This window comes from Heterodontus francisci, chromosome 6 (genome assembly GCF_036365525.1).
Source record: "Heterodontus francisci isolate sHetFra1 chromosome 6, sHetFra1.hap1, whole genome shotgun sequence".
In the NCBI taxonomy this organism is placed as follows: Eukaryota; Metazoa; Chordata; class Chondrichthyes; order Heterodontiformes; family Heterodontidae; genus Heterodontus; species Heterodontus francisci.
The window spans coordinates 46,075,847-46,098,025 of record NC_090376.1 but is presented as its reverse complement, the minus strand read 5'-3'; the positions used below and the strand labels follow the sequence as shown (position 1 = coordinate 46,098,025).

Genomic DNA, 22,179 nt, shown 5'->3' with positions numbered 1-22,179 from the left:
ACTGGCCTCTTAGTATCCCTAGATCTTTTCATTGGGAGCTGCTGGCATAACATTTGCTCCCCTCACTCACTCTCTAACCATCTCCCTCTGAACTTGCAGCACTCTATTCTCTCGGGCACAACCCTAACCCTGTCATTGAACTTGCTGTCGCGGGTGGTGCTGTTGGTTGGCGAATTGACCTCTCACTTTTGGAGGCTGAACGTCAACTTTCCACCTCCTCCTACCTCCCCTTGGACCATGACCCTACCACCAAAGGTCAAGCCATAGTTTTAAAGACTGTCACTGATCACCTCTCCTCTGGAGATCTTCTCTCCATGACCTCCAACCTCATAGTTACCCAATCCTACACAGCCGCTTCTACCTCCTTTCCAAGATCCACACAGGACTGCCCTAGTAGATCCATTATTTCATCCTGCTGTTAAACCACGGAATGGATTTCTTACTATCGAGACCTTTTTTCTCGCCATTATCCAGCCTCTTCACACCTACATCTTTGACTCTTCTGACACCCCCACTACTTTAAAAGTTTTCCGTTTCCTAACCTAACTGTGACCTTTTTCACCGTGGATGTTCAATCCCTTTATACCTTTATCCCCCAACAGGGCACCCTGAGGGTCCCCTGCTTCCTTGAAGGCCTAACCATCCACATCCACACCACCCCTTCTCTGCCTGGCTGTCCTTGTTCTCACATTGAACAATTTCTTCTTTGACTCCACTCGCTTCCTCTCAATCAAAGGTATTGCTGTGGAAACCCGTATGAGTCCTAACTATGTCTGCCTTTTTGTGTGATATGTGGACCATTTTTTGTTCCAGTCCTACTCAGGTCCTCTTCCTGATCCCTTTTTCTGGTACTGTTGGTGCCATCTCCTGTTTTCTTTTATTCTTTCATGGGATGTGGGCATCGCTGGCAGGGCAGCATTTGTTCTCCCTAATTGCCCTTCAAATTAGTTGCTTGGTAGGCCATTTCAGAGGGCAGTTAAGAGTCGAGCACATTGCTGTGGGTCTGGAGCCACATGTAGGCTAGACTAGGTAAGGACATCAGATTTCTTTCCCTAAAGGACCTTGGTGAACCAGATGTGTTTTTTATACAACAATCAAAGTCTCATAGCATCATTACTGAGACTAGCTCTCAGTTCCAGACTTTTGTTAATTAATTGAATTTAAATTCCACCAGCTGCAGCGACATAGGTCCGGGAAAGAGGTTCTGCATAGGGAGTATGAGCAGCTAGGGGCTAAAATAAAAAGCAGAACCTCAAAGATAATGATCTCTGGGTTATTACCTTTCTTTGGCCTGCTTGTCTCGAGAGACAATGGGTAAGCGCCTGGAGGTGGTCAGTGGTTTGTGAAGCAGCGCCTGGAGTGGCTACAAAGGCCAATTCTAGAGTGACAGACTCTTCCACAGGTGCTGCAGATAAAATTGTTTGTCGGGGCTGTTACACAGTTGGCTCTCCCCTTGCGCTTCTTTCTTTTTTCCTGCCAACTGCTAAGTCTCTTCGACTCGCCACTCTTTAGCCCCGCCTTTATGGCTGTCCGCCAATTCTGGCGATCACTGGCAACTGACTCACAGGACTTGTGATCAATGTCACAGGACTTCACGTCACATTTGCAAACGTCTTTAAAGGGGAGACATGGACGGCCGTTGGGTCTGATACCAGTGACGAGCTCACTGTACAGTGCATCCTTGGGGATCCTGCCATTTTCCATGCGGCTCACATGGCCAAACCATCTCAGGCGCTGTTGGCTCAGTAGGGTGTATATGCTGGGGATGTTGGCTGCCTCGAGGACTTCTGCGTTGGAGATATGGTCCTGCCACCTGATGCCAAGGAGTCTCCGGAGGCAGCGAAGATGGAATGAATTGAGATGTCGCTTTTGGCTGACATACGTTGTCCAGGCCTCACTGCTGTAGAACAAGGTACTGAGGACATGGGCTTGAAACACTTGGACTTTTGTGTACTGTGTTAGTGTGCCATTTTCCCACACTCTCTTGGCCAGTCTGGACATAGCAGCAGACACCTTTCCCATGTGCTTGTTGATTTCTGCATCGAGAGACGGGTTACTGATGATAGTTGAGCCTAGGCAGGTGAACTCTTGAACCACTCCAGAGCGTGGTCACTGATATTGATGGATGGAGTATTTCTGACGTCATGTCCCATGATGTTCATTTTCTTGAGGCTGATGGTTAGGCCAAATTCGTTGCAGGCAGCCGCAGTCCTGTCGATGAGTCTTTGCAGACACTCTTCTGTGTGGGATGTTAGTGCAGCATCATCAGCAAAGAGGAGTTCCCTGATGAGGACCTTTCTGTACTTTTTGGTCTTCGCTCTTAGACAGGCAAGGTTGAACAACCTGCCACCTGATCTTGTGTGGAGGAAAATTCCTTCTTAAGACTTGAATGCATGTGAGAGCAGCAGGGAGAAGAAGATCCCAAACAGTGTAGGTGCGAGAACACAGCCCTGATCATGCCACTCGGGTTCGGAAAGGGGTCTGATGACGCACCGCTATGCTGAATTGTGCCTTTCATATTGTCATGGAATGAGATGACACTAAGTAGCTTTGGTGGACATCCGATCTTTTCTAGTAGTCTGAAGAGACCACGTCTGCTGACGAGGTCAAAGGCTTTGCTGAGATCAATGAAAGCAATGTAGAGGGGCATCTGTTGCTCGTGGCATTTCTCCTGTAGCTGGCGAAGGGAGAACAGCATGTCAATGGTGGATCTCTCTGCTCGAAAGCCACACTGTGCCTCAGGGTAGATACGCTTAGTCAGCTTCTGGAGCCTGTTTAAAACGAATTTAAAAGGACATCAGATTTCCTTCCCTGAAGGACATTAGTGAACCAGATGTGTTTTTTATACAACAATCAAAGTCTCATTGCACCATTACTGAGACTAGCTCTTAGTTCCAGACTTTTGTTAATTAATTGAATTTAAATTCCACCAGCTGCAGCGACATAGGTCCGGGAAAGAGGTTCTGCATAGGGAGTATGAGCAGCTAGGGGCTAAAATAAAAAGCAGAACCTCAAAGATAATGATCTCTGGTTTATTAGCTGAGCCACAGTCAAATTGGTATAGGGTAAATAAGATTAGACATTTAAATGCGTGGTTCAAAGATTGGTGTGGGATAAATGGGTTTTGATTCATGGGGCACTGGCAGCAGTACTGGGCAAAGTGGGAGCTGTACTGTTCGGACAGTCTGTTAAACTCCAGAAAGCTTGTTATAGAAGGATAAGGCTGGCAGCCTATATTTACTCAGTTTCACATTTATTGTGCAGAGTAAAAGGATTACAAACATGTAGCTCCTCACACAAATCCCTCTCCCAGTCTCAGTGAGTGTCTGCTTTTAAGTGCTCAACTAAATCCCCAATTAATTCCCTTCACCTGCAGATAATCTCAGATTCCCTTCTTTCTTTTACAATACAACTTAGATTAACATGCTCAAAGAATATTTCAAAATGAATAAAAATTAAATTCCATATTAGGTAGTTTTTTTTATATTGAGATGCCCCCCCCATCCAGCATTTCCAACAATCTTTGTTTCACAAAGAGAAATGAGAGTACAGTCGGATAGCTGATGACTTGCATCTACCCATTTAAGTTTGGAGATTTCCTTTCTCTCCAGTGTTTGTTTCAATCCATCAAGGTCAATACGTCGTCTTTTCTCACTCACTTTTTGTAGAGTGTACATTATCCCACAAAGAATGATTATCCACATAACATTCAATGGTTTTCCTATCTTCAGGATGTCCCTTGTTCAGAATTTCACCCAAAGTATTTGACAAATAGAACCCCATGTCCACTGTCTCCACAAGACCCAGTGTTTCCGCAGCTCGCATGCTTTTAACGACCCATTTTATTTTCTTATCCTCCCAAGCTAAAGGACAACATTGCCCATTTTCACCCATCGAAATATTATGAAACCAACTGCACTCGAATACCCATCAGCAAGATTAGCATGTGAAGCATCACTAAAAATTATTAGCTTCATGTTCTTTGGGTACCTAAGGATGGGAACTTCAGTACACATTTCTCCAGATTTAGTTTTTTCAACATTTTATTTGTCCTTAAAACTTTCTCAGGGTTTGGATGTTTCATCATCATGCTTAACTCCAGCACATCGGAACTAACATCAGGCCTAGTCTGAGAGCCCAACCAGTTTAATTGACCCACCATGCTTCGCAAATGCTGAGTCTCTGGTTTAGTTAGGTCATCACAGAAAAGATGATCTGACACGATTAACTGGGATGGGAGTAACTCTCTCTAAATAGAATTGTTCGTTCAACCTTAATCCAAACTTATTCTGCTTAATATCTAAACCAATATATTTAAAGGCCCCACAAGCTTGACTCCTAATCTTAAATTCTGCCTTAATTTTAATATATTTCTCAATTCACTGTACCACTCCGTAAGGAAATCAGTGTGCATCATGAAGATGCCTGAAAGTTTCCCTTAATGATGCCAATGAAACATCAGAGGATCTGCTTTCAGTTGAACAGATCTCGCTGAGAAATACCACCCCCTGGAAGCATCATTAAGGCCCTAGACGCATTTGTTCAGTTTCCATAATTTTCCTTCTGTATCTGCTGTCTCTTTGGGTGGTTTCAGATACACATCTCTGAATAGTATCACCCTGCAGAAATACAGCTTTTATGTCAATGGATCGACATTGCCATGAATATGTGGCCAAAAGAGCCAAAAATATTTTCAAGATTACTTTTCCAGCTGTGGGAGAGTCCACTGTAACATCGGTATCCCACAATCGCTCTTCAAAGCACCTCTCAGCTAACCTTGCCGTAGCTTTATAAGTTCCATTGGGAAGGACTTTCAGTACAAATCCAGACAGGATTTCAGGCTAGCTGTCCCCGATCTAGTAACTCAGAATAGACTCCAAACTCCCTCCAACTCTCTAATTCCTTATGTTTGCTTCTCTTATTCGTTTATCTTCAAGTTTATTGGCAGCCACTAAAACTTCTCGATCATGAAGATTTCTGCTTTTAGTTCTATTCCAAGACTGCCCTCCAGCCTTTGTTTCATTGCAGTTTGGCTGGTCAGCCAAGACGTTATGTAACATTTCATCAACCACTGCATGATTCCTTTCACAAAGTCCATTGCTGAAAGGACTTTCAGCTGCAGTATTCAGAACGGTCATGTTCATGTATTCACACGCATCCCTGAACTCGTCATTGGCAAATTCCTCTCCATTATCAGTCAGAAACTTAGCTGGTGCCCCAAGCTCAGTTCCTATCCATTTCTCTGTAATTTTGCCTATAATCACCCTTTTGTCCTTACTATTATTGTAGAAAAATGAAATCTAGTTGCTAGGTCTATAAAATGTAGAATGAAAATATACTTGTCTTTGTCCCACACCTTTTAAATCCATGGCAATTACCTCATTAAAGTCACATGCCAATAGAAGGCTGACAATAGGACGTGATGGTGTCCTCCGATACTTTTTACAAATCTCACTTTTTGCTAATTTCTATTATCCTTGTCTACTCTCCATCAATCACACCTGCATCTTTCAGGAGGGTTTTTAAATCTCTGACAGGAGGGGTGAGCAAATTGTCTGTGCAACTTTAAGACAATCTGCCTTTTATTTCTGATTCATAACACCTGATGCCATCAACACTCATATTAGAAATATCAGGTTTTGTTAAGGGGATACAATAATGCCCTGACTGGGAAAATTACAAATTCACTGGCTTCCCAAAAACAATTGCCTTATCATGCTCCATATCAGGTTTCATCTGTGCCTTTTTCATTGAAGACTTACTCAAGAGTAAAGGTAACTCACTGAAGACTACATCAGTACTGATAAAGTGGCTTACCCCAGCTACTTTACATGGGATTACGACTCTCTTCAGTGACTTCAATGTGTTGTCAGCACTAAACCTAAATCTGGTAGTATTTTTATACTCAACCTTGCATTGATCCTCACTACTGATTGAATCCAGATAACACTGTAACCAGTCAGTTCCACATACGGTCAACGTACAAGCATTATCCAGTATTGCACAGTTGAACGAATCCGCAACCAACACATTCATCACAGGATGAAAACTCTGTGACTCGTACAATTCCTTCAGATCCATTAGTATCTTCCGCCTCAGAATTTTCTGCGTCATGTGTTATTTTGAAGATTCTGTCCCTCCGCTTAGGGCACTTCATTGCATAATGATACTTTGAGTCACATCTGAAGCACCTATTAATTGTTCCTTGGGCATTCCTGGGATTCATTCGCCTTTGGTTGCTGTTCCAACCCTCTCTGCCACTGTAATTTTCAGACCTGCTAAAGGTCCTGTCTTTAACTCTTCCATTGTATTTCGGCCTGCTTCCAGTACCTGGATTATTTCTAAATCTTTAAACATTGAGTCCTCCATTCTTTGTGTCACTGCAGAGTGTCCTGCTTGTTCTACCAGGACTGCAGGAAATGACTCTTTCCCCAGGAATTTATTTTTCAGGCTGCGGACATTTGGTCCAACCAGGAGTCTTTGTCCAAGAACTGAACCCCAATTAGAACCAGGAGCCTGTCCATATGCGACACCCTAGCACAATCAAGCAATTTAAAAGCTAGCACTGAACCAGGGATCTCCAAATTGAATTTTCTCAATCTTTTATATAGTCTGTTAAAATCCATGATATACTCCTCCATTGAATAACCATCTGTTTTCCAAAATCTATCGAAGCCTGACCATGCCTCATACGCTTTCAATAGGTCATCCTTTTTGTAAATTTCATCCAAAAATTCAAACAGAAAATCCAACCCTAAATCAGTATCCAATTGATGAGCATCCAGTTCACAAAACACTTTAAATCTGATTTTACTTTTGGTAGCAAGTGACAATGCCAAGACAATACCTTGTTTCCTTTTTGGTAGAGATGTAACCTGTGACAACATATCCACTTCATTCTTCCACAGACCATATGGTTCAGACTCCGAAAACACCAGGTAATCATACCCTGACAATTTGCACTTGCTTTCTGCCATATTTTTCACAATGGCCCTGGAAACTTTAGTTTTCTATCAATCTTTTTTCCTATTTTCCAACCTTCAGCTTTAGGCAACCATCCAAAGCTACCATGTTAAATTCCAGAAAGTTTGTTATAGAAGAATAAGGTTGGTGCCCATATTTACTCAGTTTCACTTTTTTTGTGCAGAGTAAAAGGATTACAAACATGTAGCTCCTCACACAAATCTTTCTTAGTCCCAGTGAGTGTCTGCTTTTAAGTGCTTAACTAAAACCCCAATTAACTCCCTTCGTTTGCAGATAATCACAAAATTAACAGTCTTCACCTGAACCATGCTGGGACCAGTGTTCTGGTGAGTCGTATAACTAGGGCGATAGAGAGGGCATTAAATTAAATAGTGGGGGCAAGGGATCAAGAGAGGGAAGATGTGATAATTTAAAGAGAAAGGAGAAGGCAAGAGAGCAAGATAGCAATAAGGGTAATGATAATCAGGGCGTGGCAGGAAGGGGCAGTGCATACAAGCTGAAGAGTGCTCCAGCAGATAAGACTAGAGGTTGTGAACTAATGGTTCCCAAGTGGGGGGGAGGGTGTTCGGAAGAGAAAGGCCAAGGCATCGGAACAGAATAGCATTGTGGGTAAAGACGAGCAGAATGAGTCGGGAAGGGACAGAGTTTAACAAAAATTGTACATCAGTGAATAAGGTCATTGAAGGGAATAGAAGCAAAAAAAATGAAATTCAAGGTTCTTTATCTGTGTGAAGCATCTGCAATAAGGTAGATAAACTAGTGACACAAATAGAGGTAAATGATTTAGATATAATTTTCATTACCGAGGCATGGTTACATGGTGATCAAGGTTGGGAAATAAATATTCCAGGGTACACAATATTTTGGGAAGACAGACAATGGCAAAGGAGGAGGGGTAGCCCTGATGGTAAAAGATGACAAAAGAGCATTAATGAGAAAGGATCTGGCCTCAGGAGATCTTGAAGTAGAATCCGTATGGGTGGAAATTAGCAATAAGAATCAGAAAACACTGGTGGGAGTAATTTGTAGGCCCCCTAACAGTAGTTATACCATTGGACAGAAGGTAAAACAAAAAATTATTAGAGCCTGTAACAAAGGCAATGTAATAACTGTGGGAGACTTGAATCTTGTTATAGACTGGGACAATGAAATTGGCAAGAGTTGTCTAGAAGATGAGTTTGTAGAATGTTTTCAGGACAGTTTCTTGGAGCAATCTGTAGTGAAACCAACTAGGGACAAAGCTGTCTTCGATCTAGTATTGTATAATGAAGCAAGGTTAATTAGTAATGTCAGAGCAAAAGATCCACTGGGAAATAGCGATCATAATATCATTGAATTCCATATTAAGTTTGAAAGTTACATGCTCCAATCGCAAATCAAATCGCAATCTTAAACTTAAAGCCGATTTACGTAGGCATGAGGAGAGAACTGGCTAAGGTAAATTGGGTAAATAGACTAAAGGTTATGGTAGTAAATGAACAGTGGGAAACCTTTCAAGAAACAAACAATTCAAAATATTCAACAGAAATACATTCCATTGGAAAAACAGAAAGTCAGCAAGAAAGACCCATCAGTGGCTCACTCAGGAAGTTAAGGATAGTATTAGATTGAAAGAAGATTCTTACAATGTTGCAAAAAAGAGTAACAAGTCTCAGTGTTTTAGAAACAAGCAAAGTGCCACCAAATAGTTGATAAAGAAAAAAATAGAATGTGAGAGTATTCTCGCCAGTAATATAAAAACAGATTGCAAGAGCCTTTATAGGTAGATAAAAAGGGAGAGAGTAACTGAAGTAAATGTTGGTCCCTTAGAAGCAGAAACAGGAGAAATTATCACGGGGGATGAGGAAATGGCAGATGCAGTGAACAAATATTTTGTGTCTGTCTTCACAGAAGGCACTATTTTCATACAGGTATGAAGTAGTCTTACTGCAGTTGTACAGGGTTTTGGTGAGACCACATGTAGAGTACTGTGTGCAGTTTTGGTCTACGCATTTAAGAAAGGATATACTTGCACTGGAGGTGGTACAGTGAAGGTTCACTAAATTGTTCCCTGGGATGAGAGGGTTGTCCTATGATAGGCTGAGTAAATTGGGCCTATATTCTCTGGAGTTTAAACGAATGAGTGACAATCTCATTGAAACATTCCAGATTCTGAAGCGGCTTGATAGGCTAGACACTGAACGCTGGTCGAGGAATCTAAAACACGGGGGCACAGTCTCAGGATAAGGGCCGATCATTTAGGACTGAGGTGAAGAGAAATTACTTCACTCAAAGGGTTGTGAATCTTTGGAATTCTCTACCCCAGAGGTTTGTGGATGCTTTGAATACGTTTAGGACTGGGATAGACAGATTTCGAGGAATCGAGGGATATTGTGAGTGGACGGAAGGTGGAGTTGAGACTTAAGATCAGCCATGATCGTTTTGACTAGTGGAGCAGGCTCGATGAACCATATGGTCTACTCCTCCTATTTCTTGTGTTCTTGTGAGCTCCATGGCGGGATTTGAACCTGTGCCCCCAGGACATTAGTGTGGGCCTCTGGGCTATTAATCCCGTGACATTATCGCTACGCCACCATCTCATCCTGTATTGGAAAATTTCATCAACTTAGATTCCAACACCTACCCTTCCTTCACCTTCACATGGTCCACCTCCAACTCTTCCCTTCCTTGACTTTTTTGTCTCCATTTCTGGGGATAGACTATCAATATCCACAATAAACCCACTGATGTCCATAGCTACCTTGACTGCACTTCTTCGCACCACTGAAGAAACAAAGGGTAGTGGTCGACTGATGTTTTTGCAAATGGAAAGTGGTTTCCTCGAGTCATAGAGTTGTCCACCACAGAAACAGGCCCTTCGGCCCATCGTGTCCGTGCCGGCCATCAAGCAGCTAACTATTCTAATCCCATTTTCCAGCACTTGTATGTTATGGCGTTTCAAGTGCTCATCTAAATACCTCTTAAATGTTGTGAGAATTCCTGCCTCTACCACCTCTTCAGGCAGTGTGTTCGAGATTCCAACCACCCTTTGGGTGAAAAGTTTTTTTCCTCAAATCCCCTCTAAACTTCCTGCCCCTTACCTTAAATCTATGCCCCCTGGTTATTGACCCCTCCACTAAGGGAAAAAAGTTTCTTGTTATCTAACCTATCAATGCCCCTCATAATTTTGTATACTTCATTCAGGTCCCCCCTCAGCCTTCTCTGCTCTAAGGAAAACAACCCTAGCCTTTTCAGTCTCTCTTCATAGCTGAAATGCTCCAGCCCAGGCAACATCCTGGTGAATGTCCTGCACCCTCTCCAGTGCAATCAGTGCAACCCTGTGGTGTTCCACAGGGCTCAGTGTGGGTCCTTTGCTGTTTGCAGTATATAGCCTTAAGGACTCTATTCCATTCTCTGTTTCTTTGTCTCCATCTTGTCTGTTCTGACAATACCATCTTGCACAGCAGAGCAATCACTTTAATTCTCTCCCACTCTGACCTCTCCTCAGCCTCCTGTATACTGTTCCATTGAAGCTCAAAATAAGCTCAAGGAACAGCACCTAATCTTTTGAATGGCCACTTTATAGCCTTCTGGACTCAAATTGAGTTCAGTAATTTCAGATCATAACCTGTACCCCCACTTTTTTGGACAGCAGCTGTTGATAATGATTTTACTGATCTCATTTACACCTCTTCTGGGCCTATATTTTGTTTCATTACGTGTCCCATTCCCATCTCCTTTGGGCTTGCACCATCATCCCATTTGTCATTTAATCTCTTCTGCTTTCCACCCTATCAAATACCTTCCCTTCCCCACCCCCTTTTCGCTGCCTCTGCACTTGTTTAAAACCTGTTGCATTTCTAGCTTATTCCAGTGATGACGAAAGGTCATTGATTTGAAAAGTTAATTCGATTTCCCTGTCCACAGATGCTGCCGAGCATGTTCTCTGCTGTTTTTAATTTCAGGTTTCCAGCATCCACAGTATTTCGCTTTTCTATTAACTAATCTACTTGTGCCGTGTTAACAAACTTGGACTTATTTAAAAACTTGGATGTCATTTTTCAAATGGTACATGTCTGTAAATTATTTCTATAAATTGTGTACAATGAAGACGAGCAACAGCAACCACTAGCATTTATGTGGCACCTTTAATGTAATAAAACATCTCGAGGTGCTTCACAAGAGCGTAATCAGACCATATTTGACTCTGAGCTACATAAGGAGATGGCTTGGTCAAAGACATAGGCTTTAAGGAGCTGCTTCAAGGAGGAGGGAGAAGCTTAGGGAGGAAAATTGAGGGCCTAGGCAGTGAAGGCATGGCTGCCAGTGGTGGTGCGATTAAAATCAAGGATGCACAAGAGACCAGATAGCACAAGGGTGAGTGGAACTTAGGATATGGGTAGCAGAATTTTGGATGAGTTTAAGCTTACTGTGATGCAAGGGTTTCAAGAGTAACTGAATTGATGGTTTTCCCAATCATATAAATTATAATTTTGATGTTACAATTTAAATATTGCAACATAAATAATTTAACAAGATTAAAATCAATACATTTATTATAATTTCTCAAGATAATCAGTAAAGTAACATCGGGGAGACCAAACGCAAATTGGGTGACCGTTTTACAGAACATCTCCGAGTCTGTAAACCCCGAGCTTCCAGTTGATGGCCATTTCAACCACCCCCCACCCCGGCTCTCATGCTCACATCTCTGTCCTGGGATTGCTGCAGTGTTCCAGCGAACATCAACAGCATCTCATTTACCAATTAGGCGTTCTACAGCCTGTCGGACTAAACATTGAGTTCAATAATTTCAGAGCATGATGGGCCCCTCTTTATTTTTAGTTATTTTTTTTATTTGGTTAGTTTTTTTTTGGTTTGTTTAGTTTGTTTCTACTGTGCCTACCCACTGTTTCTGTTTTTTGTAATGTTTGTGCTTGGAGTGCTTTGTGCTTTACAGTCTATTTACACTCTCTCTGCACTAATGCTTTGTCTTTCAGCATACTATCAACGTAGCGTTTGCCTTTGTTCCATGACCTTCTGGTCAGTTATTCTCTGTCACCCCCTGTCCTATCAACACCTCTTTTGTTATCTCTTTCCCTACCCCCCGGCTTTACTTGCTTAAAACCTTTTACATTTCTAATATCTGCCAGTTCTGATGAAGAGTCACTGACCTGAACCGTTAACTCTGCTTCTCTCTCCACAGATGCTGCCAGACATGCTGAGTATTTCCAGCATTTCTTGTTTTTAATTTCAGTAAAGTAACTGCTCAACTTCAGAAAATGTTATATTAAATAGGATTTAACTGAAGGTTTTGAAACTTATTAAACTTGCACAAATTTTTTTCTTAAGAGCAGTTCATAAAATTCAACAAGGCTGTTGTGCAAATTTAGTTTCTCTCTTTCCCCCCCCAACCATGGTAGGTTTAACAAATGAAATTTGAGAAAATATATTAGTTACTTGGTACCGATGGTGCTCTTTTAAATTGCACTTTGTGTCAGAGAATCGGTATTTAGTTCTGAGTACTGATGGGAGAGAGGGTTCCTCTGGAGAGTGCAGCGAGAATGATGACCAGAGCACCATGGTTCAGCTGTGCAGGGAGGGAGGAGAAAAGACAGGAGAGCAATAGTGGTAGGTGATTCTGTAGTTAGGGGAGCAATTAGGCGTTTCTGTGGTCGCAGATGTGATTCCAGGATAGTATGTTGTCTCCCTGGTGCAAGGTCATGAATGTCACCGAGCGGCTACAGAGCATTCTGGAGGGCGAGGGTGCACAGCCAGAGGTCCTAGTCCACATTGGTACCAATGTTGTAGGTAGAAAAAGGCCTCGGTGGTGGGTATATTATTAGAACCAATCCTGAGAGAGGTAGGATAAACTGCCACTTAGAAAGGCATGGATTAATTAGGGATAGTCAGCATGGATTTGTTCAGGGAAGGTTGTGTCTTACGAACTTGATTGAGTTTTTTGAGCAAGTAACAAGGAGGATTGATGAGTGTAGTGCAGTGAATGTGGTCTGCATGGATTTTAGCATGGCATTTGACAAGGTCCCACATGGCAGACTGGCCAGAAAAATAAAAGCCCATGGGATACAGGGGATAGTGGCAGGTTGGATCCAAAATTGGTTCAGTGTCAGGAAACAAAGGGTAGTGGTCGATGGATGTTTTTGCAAATGGAAAGCGAGCTCATTGTGGGTCCTTTGCTGTTTGTAGTATATATTAATGATTTGGATTTAAATGTGGGAGGCATGATGAGGAAATTTGCAAATGACACAAAAATTGGCCATGTAGTTGATAGTGAAGAGGATAGTTGTAGACTCCAGAATGATATCACTGGTATGGTTGTGTGGATGGAAAAGTGGCAAATGGACTTCAGTCCGGAGAAGTGTGAGCTAATGCATTTGGGGAGGGCAAACAAAGCAAGGGAATACACAATAAATGAGAGGATATTGAGAGGGGTAGAAGTGAGAGACCTTGGAGTGCATGTCCACAGGTCCCTGAAGGCGGCAGGACAGGTAGATAAAGTGGTGAAGAAGGCAAATGGAATGCTTTACTTTATTGGCCGAGGTATAGAATACAAAAGCAGGGATGTAATGCTGGAACTGTATGAAACACTGTTTAGGCCACAGATGGAGTATTGTGTACAGTTCTGGCCACCACATTACATGAACGACATAATTGTTCTGGAGAGAGTACAGAGGAGATTTACAAGAATGTTACCAGGGCTTGAAAGTTGCAGCTATGAAAAGATTGGATCAGCTAGGGTTGTTTTGCCCAGAACCGAGGGGGCTGAGGGGTGACTTAATTGAGGTGTACAAAATTATGAGGGGCCTAAATAGAGTGGACAGGCAGGACCCGTTGCCCCGAGCGGAGAGGTCAGTTACTAGAGGGCACAGATTTCAGGTGATTGGTAGGAGGATTAGAGCGGACATGAGGAAAGCTTTTTCACCCAGAGGGTGGTGGGTGTCTGGAATTCACTGCTTGGATTGGTGGTGGAGGCAGAAACCCTAAACTCATTTAAAAGATGCCTGGACACGCACCTGAAGTGCTGTAACCGTCAAGGCTACGGCCCAAATGCTAGAAAGTGGGATTAGATTGGGCGATTAGTTTTTTCAGCCGGCACAGAAACCATGGGCTGAATGGCCTCCTTCTGTGCCGTAATTTTTCTATGGTTCTATGATTCTGGAATACTATTGCAAACTCAAAATGAGTTCACTGTGCTTGTGAAAAGGTGTGTGATTGCTGTCAAAGTGGTTAAAAATCTCTACGTTCTTCTCCCTGTGCTGCCAGTATTTTCTTTGTCTGTTCTTGGAACCTGGCATCAGTTGCATTCTGATTTTAATGCAACTAAATGGTTCAAATTGGCTGTTTTTGTCTACCATGTGTAATGGACTCTATAGACTTTTGTTACGTTAAGCAAAGCTTAAAATCTTTAAATCCTTAGTTTCTAATGACTAATCTGTAGGCAATATTTAATTTCTGAATTCTTCTATCATTCAACTTTCCTTCTTTTGCTTTTCTTTGTTCCAGAAGAGGATTTGAATTTTTGTTGTGGTAATGTCAATTGAGTCCAGTGACAGTGGCCTAGATATTGCTGGACTGGAGCATCTTGCAGCGCGTGACATGCTGCATTGGACTTTTTTCCTTGCTCTTCAGATTTGTGCCGCAATTTGCTGGAAATACAAATTAAATAAGGCACAACAATGTTAACACTGCATTTTGGAACTCGTAGACGTTGTGTTCAGTGGTCTATCTTCTTGACCAATGGACTTTAAGGATACTGGAAGAATCAGGAGAAAGAAATGAGATGAATTGGAGTCAAACAAGATAAAGAGAAATAAAGCAAGTTGTTTTAAGAGAGACAAGAGTCGGAAAGGAAAATTAATAAGTTAAAAGAACAAGTAGAAGACGTTGCAACCCAGTTGTATTTGGGAATTGTTGTGCTAGTCATTGAGTGAATAATTTAGTGAATGACAGGATATTTGTGTGAAAAGTATTAACATTCTTACTCGTATATTGTATTCCAAAATGATTTTCTGAAAGAAATTGACCTAATTTACATTACTGAGTGTTGTTAAAGCTTTACATCCTGAGAATTATTGCCTTCCAACACAAACAGGAGGGTATACGGTAAGACTGGCACAAAAATATGGACAAAATAGGTTTTTAAAAAAGTTTCAAAAAAACCCTCTAGGAACTAATTCACTACCTGCTGGATCGAGCATGGCTCCCCGACCCGAACCTGACAGGATCCAACGACATGTGTCGGGTTTGGGTTGGGTCGCTTTTCCTGGTCTGGCAGTCATAGAGTTATACAGCACAGAAACAGGCCCTTCGACCCATCGTGTCTGTGCCGGCCATCAAGCACCTATCTATTGAAATCCCATTTTCCAGCACTTGGCCCGTAGCTTTGTATGCTATGGCGTTTCAGGTGCTCATCGAAATACTACTTAAATGTTGTGAGGTATTAACTGGGCTTGGGTTGGGTCAGGCCGGGTCAGAGACAGTGACAGCTGGGATGTCAAGGCAGGAAACACTCCGCATGAGACTGCAGTGAGTAATTCCATCCAAGGTAGAGCACGACCTCTTCAATAAAGTTGATTATATTCTGGTGGTCAGGTCGGGGGCGGGAAGAAATGAAAGGACTTGGGCTGGGTCGGGCTCGGGTCGGATGTGGTTCTGTCGGGCTTGGGTCGAGTTTCGTTTACAGACCTGAGCAGGCCTTTACTGCTGGAGTGAGACTCTACAGCTTCTATTTGGGCTTCCAAGGTTGTATTTCATGTCAGGACCATAAATCGCATCATTAATCAAGGCCTCACAACGTGAATTACAAACTCTGATTGGCAGTGACAAGGTTAATTTGCATTTATGATGCAAATCCAGCAATTTTATGACATGCAAGTAATTTCAATGAAGAGGCTCAGTGAGGTTGCAATTTTTTTCAGTTTTGGAGAGAGTAATCGTCCAGAAATTTTGCAGAAAATCTGAACTTGTGACCTATTTGTTCCAAATTGCTGGATTTGTTGTAAACTAATAATGGGTGCATTATTTATCCAGCAATTTCTGGACTTTTTTTTGCATTGTTCAGGAAAACCAAGTTACTGCTTATTTGTCTACAGTTTTACAATAAATTTCCTGTTATTTATAGCAGCATCTCCATCAGATAGTGTATTTTAAGTCTGTTCCCAAAGGCCAGAATTGTGGCAGCATGTGGTGTATGGAATTTATTTTATACAGAGCACCCATTCTTATTTGAATTATGGTACAATTCTTCCACAATTTCTTCAAGTTAAGCTGCCATCAATTTTTTTTTTCCATCTTGGCTTGGTTAGAAAGTAAATAAAATTAATTAATTTACTGAACTCTTAATCATAATCAAGGCCACTGATTTACAGTTTCTACATCAATAACGACATAATCATAAAGGTCGAGCCACAAAAATCACTAACACTCATAGTTGCAATAAAAATGCACTTCTTTCAAATATCTGTAAACCACCAGCCCTGATAATGTACATAGCATGGAACTAAATGTTCTTTGACACAACAACAATAAAAGTTTGCATTTATGTAGTGCCTTTTAAAACATCCCTGGTCACTTTACAGGCACACAATCAGACAAAAAATGACACCAACCTAAAGGAGATATTAGAATTGTTCAAAGATGAAGGTATTAACAACAACAACCTGTATCTATATAATGCTTTTAATACCATAAAACATCCCACGACAATTCACAACAGCTTTATGAAACAAAATTTTGACACCAGTCCACATAAGGAGATCTGAAATAAAAACAAGAAATGACTCCATCTATCCTCGAGGTTTTAACATCTTTCCAAGCTGTTATCCAAATGAAATTTAGATTTCCAAAGAGTGGAAAAGACCACAGGGAGTTCTGCCCTGTGCTAATAAGAAAAAAAACTAGTTTCCACTAAGTGGTAAACACTCCTTTAGGCATTTGAACATTTAAAAAATAATGTCATTCTTTAAAGCAAAAAGAATGTCATGCCATGTTGTGTACAGTCTATTGCCATCAGGAGCACTCAAGTCATTTAATATATTCAAGACAGGGATCGCTAGTTTTTTGGATACTCGGGATTAAGGGATATGTGGATAGTGTGGGAAGGTGGAGTTGAGATGGAAGATCAGCCATGATCACATCAGATGGTGGAGCAGGCTCAAGGGCTGAGTGGCCAACTCCCCTTTCCTATGTTCTTAGCGAGTTAAGGTGACTGAATTAATTAACTTCAGTTTTTATTGCATGGTATTCTGGGGTTTTAATGGTATTTTAGGGATTAAATTTTGTGATTGCCCATATATAAAATCTATAAATTACTTGCCTTTAATATTCCTTTTACATTTGTGTTCAATTTATTCTTTGTTTCGATTCAAATCACTGAAAAGCAAACTAAAAAAAAGTGTTTGGGCAAATTTAAATTGACTTGCCAACTGAGGAAAAATACTTTTTTTGTAAACAAAGAAAACGTAGATGTTTACATCATTGATTTATTTTCTCTTTCACTCTTTCCCTGTCACTCATTCTCTTTATTTCTTTTATTCTTTTTCTTTCTTTTGCTCTACATTTTCTTCCCTTGTCCTCTTTCTGTCTCATTTATTTTGTTTTTGTCTTTTTCTCTCTCAGCTAAGTTCTCTGTAATAAGAAGGAAACATCTAAATGCTTAGATGTAAATCAAACATTGTAAAATCATTCTCCTGATTTCCAAATCATTTATTAAGACAAAAAAGAGAAATCCAGTTACAGCATGATGCATACTGTCAGTTACAGTAAGAAGCATATTGCTGACTGATGGAAAATAGTGCACATGTTCAAATTGCAAGCACAGAATGATGGTGTGCAAAATCCAAGTTTTTGTGAGAGAATGAGACTTAGAAGTAAAAAAAAAAGCTTAATGAGGGTACACAAAGATTTCACTATCATGAAATATATAATTATTCAGTGTTTTATTATGTTGCAAACCTTATTATGAGCCTTTAGTTGGCAGGCGTAATAATTATAGAATAATTTAATCGTATAGCACAGAAGGAGGCTATTTGGCTCATTGAGCCTGTGTCGGCTTTTTCAAAGAGCAATCCAGTTAGTTGTACTCATCCATGCCTTCCACATATCCCTGCAGTTTTTTTCTTCCTTCATGTGTTTATCTCCTTCCCTTTTGAAAACGAGTATCAAGTCCAGGTCTATCGTACTATAGGCATTGTGTTCCAAGACCTAACCACATGTTTTTCCTCATGTCGCCTCTGCTTCTTTTGCTAATCACCTTGAATCTGTGCCCTCTGGTTATTGACCTTTCAGCCATTGGAAACAGTTTCTCTTTATTTACTCTAAATAACAGGGATGGGAAATTTCCACCAAATGGCGGATTTTGGGCATTGGGATTTTGGAAAGCCGCCATTGGTTTCTTCCTTTTCTGACCTCAGAACCAAAAGAATGGCTTTGAAAAAAAAAAGGAAGCGTCAGTTTCACTGACAGTTGCTGCGAGTAGGAACTGCTGCTTTCGACCTTCGGGACAGCTTTGTGGTTTTCTGGTGGGTTTAACTCACAGATTCTGTCTTTCCCAGGCTCGGCTGTTGCAGCTTGTCCAATTATAGCTTGCAGCTGAGGCTTGGAGAAGTAAATCAGCAGCTGGCCACTGAGAGACAGAAACAATGGTTGGTCAGCTGAGGGGTAGCAGGATGGGAGGGTGGGACCTGTTGGAGCAGTGAGGCCCTGGAGGATCAGCGCGTGCAGAAGCAGCAAGGAGGTCCTCGAGCAGTAAATGGGAGGTGGAGGTCGGGCGAAGCATTGAGGAGAGCGAGAAACATCAAAGACGTCGGTTGAGGAGTATCAAGGACGGTGAGGATCAAGCACGTTAGTGATTGGCTTGATGTCCATTGGACTGGAAGCTTGTATGGTACTCAGCCAATGGCTCTCGATTAATTTCAGCTACTCTGAACACTTGTGGAGAAAAATGTGCACCGTGGCAAGACAGAAAAGATATTGTTGATCGTGAAGATGGAGATGAGAAACTTAGGGAGGAGGTCGACAAGGGATTAAAGAATATGTGGCGCGGGGACTGACTGGAAGCAAAAGTTGGCGGTCTGTTGCTTCCCGAGTTCTTTTGAAAGATTTGTCAACCCGGCAAAGCATTGTGTCTGTGATGCAATTCAGAGGCACGCAATGGTGTGCAGGGAAAGAACTCAAATGAAGCATGCTGAAAGTGCGAAGCACATTGAGAACATGAAGCTCTGTAAGACCAATTATCAGCTGTCCGGTAATTGTGTTCTGAGTATAGTGCAATTTTATTCATTACATATGCAAAATTGTACAAAATTGCTATTACTCAACTAGTTTGCTTCATTAACAGTGCTATAATTACATGATTCCTTGTCAAATAAATGCAGACTTTTTTGCCTTCAGCCACTAATTTTCAGACGCTTTGGTCTTTGGCCCCTCTCACCCGAATATAAGCACTTTTTGTGATTTTTAAATGCCTATCAATAGTCAAAAAAATTTCATAATTACTTTGTGATTTGATTTGTTTGCTTTCTCATTTCTAAGAAACATGCATATTACTTAATTGTCATTGACAATAAATTTGTGCAGCTAATCGTTGCTCTTTTATGAATCCTTAATTTCAACTCATTGATCAAGTATGGCACAGAACTTTGCTTGTGGTTTTGCTTCAGCTTGAGTGCTGAAGTGCGACGGGCAACAAGTGCATGCGATCTTGCTGTTTTAAAATAGTTTATTTTCTGTGGTGTTGCTCATGAGGAAAATGACAGGACATTGTGTTTTACAAAGAAGTTGATGTTGTGTTGCTCACGGTCAAGTCAGAGTTTAATTGTTTGGTGAGAGAAGTGATGATTGGCAAAATACTTGTGCCTTTCAGCAGCATCAGGTTGTTTTGCATTTATAATGAATAGTTATGTTTGGAATTTGATGGAACAAATGCACACTGAATGTCTGTGTCTCTCTTCATATATATGTAGTATTTGATTTCCCCTGGTGTTACATAAGGGGAGTCAAGGCCTTCATCGTGTTGACAAGTTTGACCTAGATGTTTTTAAAGCAGTGCACAATAGAAACAGCTACAACTACAGCTTGGAGATTTCAAAAAACAAAATTAACTGAAGAACTTCAGTTGGAATAAAACAGGCCATTTTTTGGCCTTTGTACAATCTTAACAGGAAAGCTAAGGGGCACACCATAGATCAAATGGATCAGTGAGTCCAAATCAGTGTAGCAGTGGGCACCAGTGACTTAATAAATTGATGCAGTAATGGGAAACTAAGAAATCCATAAATTATTAAAGAAGTGGGGACCATAAATTAATATCATCTTAGTCATAGAGTCACAGAGCTATACAACATAGAAACAGGCCCTTCGGCCAACTGTGTTTGCGCCGGCAATCAAGCCTATCCTAATCCCATTTTCCAGCACTTGGCCCATAGCCTTGTATGCTGTGGCATTTCAAGTGCTCATCTAAATACTTCTTAAATGTTGTGAGGGTTCCTGCCTCTACCACCTCTATAGGAAGTGTGTTCCAGATTCCAATCACCCTCTAGGTGAAAAACTTTTTCCTCAAATTCCCTCTAAACCTCCTGCCCCTTACCTTAAATCTATGCCCCTTGATTATTGACACCTCTGCTAAGGGAAAAGGTTTCTTCCTATCTCTATGCCCCTCATAATTTTGTATAGCTCAAACATGTCCCCCCTCATCCTTCTCTGTTCTAAGGAAAACAGCCCTATCCGACCCAGTCTCTCTCCATGGCTGAAATACTCCAGCCCAGGCAACATCCTGGTGAATCTCCCCTGCACCTTTTCCAATGCAATCATATCCTTCCTATAGTGTGGCAACCAGAAGTGTACACAGTACTCCAGCTGTGGCCTAACTAGTGTTTTATACAGCTCCATCATAACCTCCCTGCTGTTCTATTCTATGCCTCGGCTAATAAAGGCAAGTATTCCATATGCCTTCCTAACCAACTTATCTATCTGTGCTGCTGCCTTCAGTGATCTATGGACAAGTACACCAAGGTCCCTCTGACCCTCTGTACTTCCTAGGGTCCTACCATCCATTGTATATTCCCTTGCCTTGTTAGTCCTCCCAAAATGCATCACTTCACACTTCTCAGGATTAAATTCCATTTGCCACTGTTCTGCCCATCTTGCCTGTCCATCTATATCATTGTGTAATCTAATGCTTTCCTCCTCACTATTTACGACACCACCAATTCTCGTGTCATCTGCGAACTTACTGATCATACCTCCTATCTCTTCTTTGGCCTCCTTATCTCGAGAGACAATGGGTAAGCGCCTGGAGGTGGTCAATGGTGTGTGGAGCAGCGCCTGGAGTGGCTATAAAGGCCAATTCTAGAGTGACAGGCTCTTCCACAGGTGCTGCAGAAAAACTTGTTTGTCGGGGCTGTTACACAGTTGGCTCTCCCCTTGCGCTTCTGTCTTTTATCCTGCCAACTGCTAAGTCTCTTCGACTCGCCACACTTTAGCCCCGCATTTATGGCTGCCTGCCAGCTCTGGCGAACGCTGGCAACTGACTCCCATGACTTGTGATCAATGTCACAGGACTTCATGTCGAGTTTGCAGACGTCTTTAAAGCGGAGACATGGACGGCCGGTGGGTCTGATACCAGTGGCGAGCTCGCTGTACAATGTGTCTTTGGGGATCCTGCCATCTTCCATGCGGCTCACATGGCCAAGCCATCTCAGGCGCCGCTGACTCAGTAGTGTGTATAAGCTGGGGATGTTGGCCGCCTCGAGGACTTCTGTGTTGGAGATACGGTCCTGCCACCTGATGCCAAGTATTCTCCGGAGGCAGCGAAGATGGAATGAATTGAGATGTCGCTCTTGGCTGACATACATTGTCCAGACCTCGCTGCCGTAGAGCAAGGTACTGAGGACACAGGCTTGATAAACTCGGACTTTTGTGTTCCGTGTCAGTGCGCCATTTTCCCACACTCTCATGGCCAGTCTGGACATAGCAGTGGAAGCCTTTCCCATGCGCTTGTTGATTTCAGCATCTAAAGACAGGTTACTGGTGATAGTTGAGCCTAGGTGGGTGAACTCTTGAACCACTTCCAGAGCGTGGTCGCCAATATTGATGGATGGAGCATTTCTGACGTCCTGTCCCATGATGTTCGTTTTCTTGAGGCTGATGGTTAGGCCAAATTCATTGCAGGCAGCCGCAAACCTGTCGATGCGACTC

The 22,179-nt window shown here is 41.9% G+C and overlaps 1 protein-coding gene across 8 annotated transcripts in view; it reads left to right on the top strand.

Moving 5' to 3' along the window:
* The window catches only part of cdk8 (cyclin dependent kinase 8), a 198,041-nt gene that overhangs the window by 14,980 nt on the left and 160,882 nt on the right, over positions 1-22,179 (top strand). For 3 of the 8 annotated variants that reach the window (XM_068033592.1, XM_068033587.1, XM_068033586.1), the window contains exon 1: positions 18,818-19,228. The exons of 3 other annotated variants lie outside the window; for them this stretch is intronic. In XM_068033592.1, coding sequence (XP_067889693.1) covers positions 19,135-19,228 — 94 coding nt within the window. In that variant the 5' untranslated portion in view covers positions 18,818-19,134. 2 more of the 8 variants (XM_068033591.1, XM_068033594.1) reach the window with 2 other exon arrangements.